The following is a 3,947-nucleotide window of genomic DNA, read 5'->3' on the forward strand; positions in this document are numbered from 1 at the left end:
GGAGGAAGTGCAGCCAGAATGCTCCTTGGAAGCAAGAATGGCCAGACTTCGTCTCACCTATTTTGGTCATGTTATAAGAAGGGACCATTCCCTGGAGAAAGATGTCATGCTTGGTAGGGTGGAGGGTCGACGAAAGAGGGGAAGGCCTTCAATGAGATGGATTGACACAGTGGCTGAGGTGATGGACTCAAGTATAGCAGGGATTGTGGGGCTGGCGCGGGATCGGGCAGTGTTTCGTTCTGCTGTACATGGGGTCGCTATGAGTCGGAAATGACTTGATGGCACTTAACAACAACAACAACAACAACAGGGCCATATTCTAGATTCTAGATGGCAATTGTAGGGGCTGGCAAGTGCCAAATCCATAGGGCAGGCAGCAAGCTGGAAACTCCAGCAGTCTTGAGTCTAGATTCCATAGGGTAGACACAGGTGGGATACTCATTAGAGTCTCATGGCAGAATTTCTTCATCTCAGGAAAACCTCAGTTTTTAGCTCTTAAGGCCTTTAACTGATTGGTTGAGGCCAACACATATTTTTGAGGATATTTCCTTTATCTAAAGGATATTATGAATAAATATTCAAATATGTATTTAAGTTAACATTTAAATACTTTCACAGCAAAATCCAGACTAGTGTGTGGCACCATAGCCTAGCCAAATTGACCCATAAAATTCAACATCACACTTGGTGTAGCACGGTAGCTTTGAAATTGACCAAAGTGACTGGATTCAGGATATATGAAAGTCAATAGGATGAAGGTGTGAGAGAACAATTATGATGATTCTGAAGATGTATAAAGTCCTTGTAATCTAAAAATCATCCTTTTATGAACATTTGCCCTCACAACAACTCTATCTCTATTTCAATGACTAAGATTTTCTTCAAAAAAAAAAAAAAATGTTTGCTTTGGCTCTAACAAACAAAAAAACAAGGAAGACCCTAAGGGATTGGACAAGTGAACAGAATTCTATTTTCTTTCAATTATAAGACTTATTTAACTTTCTTCCCATGGTATCCTTAATATCTGATAAAACATATTTTTGGACCAAGAATGTTCAGAAAATACTGACCTTCTTTTAAAGAATGATTTGTAATTATTCTTTTCATTCTGGAAAATGCTGTTGTGCCCAGTCTAAAAAGAAAATGCATAAAAGTTATTGAGACCAAAAACCCAAAACTGCCACTGTAGAGTCAATTCCAGCTCATAATGACCCTATAGCAAAGTACAATCGTTCCCAAGGCTGTATTCTTAAAGGAAGCAAACTGCCACCCCTTTCTCCTGCAGAGTGGCTGATGGATTTGAACCACCAGCCTTTAAATTAGGAGACAAATTGGATATCGGTTAGCGCTTTAATTACCATGCCACCAGGGTTCCTTAGAAATTATTGCTATTGATGGCTTGATGATATACCAATGCTAAGAAATCATTTACTTCAACATCTACTTGAATTATTTGATAATTTTTTGGCTCAAAACAAAATTTTTTCACCTTAAACTCAATGTTATTGTTAAGCACCAAGTACCTTGCTGTCATTTTTTTCACCATAGCATGAATTTTATTTTTAAATTTTAGATTAGCATGAAAAAAAGTCCAGTAAGTACTCTGATGTAATGTAATGTGAAATATTTCCTCTGGGATGGAGAGGAACTATTGGTGCTTATGTAGGACACAGCTGCTTTGGTAGATCTGGTACACAAAGAAAACGGTAGACATTTCCTTAGGAATTGCTACCTTTGACTGAGTCTGACATATTGTAGTGCCAGAAGAGAAAAGTGAGAGGAGGGGGAGGCTAAAAAAAAAAAAAAAAATCTCTAAAATTGTCAGAGTCCCAGAGTTCTTACTCCTACATCAAGGAGAGCTTTCTGTTTGTTGAAAGACAACCGTCTGCTTGACTGCAGTTATCCTTCCCCAGTTACCATGATAAACAATAACTTTTACCAATTTTGTAGAAGCTAGAATAGTTTTTCCTGCCTTTAGAAACCATCTCAAGCTGTAATAACAATGTGTAATCATAAAGATTATATCATTAGTAACTTTAGGCAAAATATCACTGTTGTTTGTTGTTGTTGTTGTATGCCGTCGAGTCGGACCCGACTAGGCAATATAATTAGACAAGTTTCTAAAAAAGGGGGGGGCATAAACACTTTCCACGTCAAATAAAAATTATTTTTGGAGTTCTTGTCCATGTTAATCATTTGTGGTTATTGAATTCAAGTCTTTCAGAATAATGGAATTCAACTCAACCTAAATTATTAAAACTTTGATGAATAAACTGAGTAAGTTTTCAGGTAATTTTTCCCATGATATAAGTATAACTAAATTTAAATAATCAAACTCACTTCTTATATCAGTCCATAATTAATCATACCCACATGCAGTTTGACCTAGTGTGCATGTCTGGATCTCTTACCAGCTCCTTCAGGGCCAAGCAGTGCTTTTAGAGACCAAGAAATATTTCTTCCTTTTATGTATTAGGGAGGCTACTTAAGAATTTAAATAGATTAAATTCAAATTTTTAAAGTGTGAATCCCTTGAAAATATCTAATCCTTAAAAAAGACTAGCACATTGTACCTAGAAAGATTGATCAAATTTACACAACTACTTAGAGAAGTGTTGAGATTAGACCCCAGGTCACTGTATTATTTATTATCTTTTGGAAGCTTACTAAGCAGTTGTTTACTAGCTGATGAAAACACAAAAGGAGAATAAGATTTCTCAAGATTCTATTTGAGGTTAATATATATGAAAAAAAATTGGGAAAATGTCATTGTTGAATCTGTCCAAAGTTTATTTTACTTCTTACCTTTTATGTGCACACATTCATTCTATGTATTTCATAATTAATGAACATTGTTTGCCATACTTGCAGTGTAAATGAATCTGAACCTTCTTTTGAAGCAACCAGAAGGTATTACTTCTATTTTAACTTGAATTTAATAAAAATGACTTTCTTCCTCAGACTTTACTTGATACTTAATCTCTTACTTCTAAATCATGTTGTCCATTCTGATGATGTACAGAGTTATTTATTAAGTTGTGCTAGCATATTTCCAGTAGCAGTAGTTCTCAACCTTTGTAGGCTGCTAAAAAAGAAATAATAATAATAATAATTATTATTATTATTAAATGGCTCATTGTATCAACTGTTGTCCTCTCATTGAGTCACACATGTCTCAACTTTGGCTGAAGCTCAGGTATCTTTACCAAAGTAAGAATCAATATATTTATTGATTGTGAGTTAAATATTGATGAGACCTTCTGTTAACATAGAGATGGGGAACCAAGTGCATCATTTATTTTAAAAAAATAAAGAAACAGCAAAACACACTTAACAGGCCAGGGAAACAGGAGAGCACCTATGTCAGAGGTTGGGAGCTGCTGTTTTACCATACTATACTATGTAGTTATCTAAGAGATTACTAGCATACTATACATCAGTATGTCTTCTAAACTGAGGTAATAATGTTTCAGGATGATAACAGCTTTTCTAACTGTCTCTCTCTTAACCTTACTCTCTTTTAACCTTAATTAGTACTTATAAATCATGAACTAAAACTGTGGAAGTCTAACTGTGAAGCTGACCTGCCCCTTCCTCCCATCTCATCATCCTCTTTATCTTCAGCTCACATACATTTTATATATTTAATTAATATGTATAATTACTACAAATTAAACTTTGATGTATAGACATACGGTAGTATAAGAAAATGAAGGAGGAGGAGAGAAGGGAGGTTCCATTTTTTTTAAATAAACCATTTCAATATGTATTGAAATAAGTAGTTTTTAAATAAATAGTTTATTTCAGTATTGAAATGGATTCCTCAAAATATTGTTCTTTGTTTTGAGTTCATATGTGTGTGTGAGAGAGTTGATTCCGACTCATACCAACCCTATAGGACAGAGTAGAACTGCCACTTAGGATTTCCAAGGCATATATATATATAT

The 3,947-nt window shown here is 34.8% G+C and overlaps 1 protein-coding gene across 1 annotated transcript in view; it reads left to right on the forward strand.

Moving 5' to 3' along the window:
• ABCC9 (ATP binding cassette subfamily C member 9) overlaps positions 1-3,947 on the forward strand; it is a 169,307-nt gene that overhangs the window by 98,005 nt on the left and 67,355 nt on the right. Inside the window, exon 17 of the mRNA XM_007946781.1 lies at positions 2,872-2,910. Within this exon, the coding sequence (XP_007944972.1) occupies positions 2,872-2,910 (39 nt within the window). The remainder of the gene's footprint in view (positions 1-2,871; positions 2,911-3,947) is intronic.

Source organism: Orycteropus afer, unplaced genomic scaffold, assembly GCF_000298275.1.
Source record: "Orycteropus afer afer isolate SDZICR_OR568_19922 unplaced genomic scaffold, OryAfe1.0 scaffold00171, whole genome shotgun sequence".
NCBI lineage: Eukaryota > Metazoa > Chordata > Mammalia > Tubulidentata > Orycteropodidae > Orycteropus > Orycteropus afer.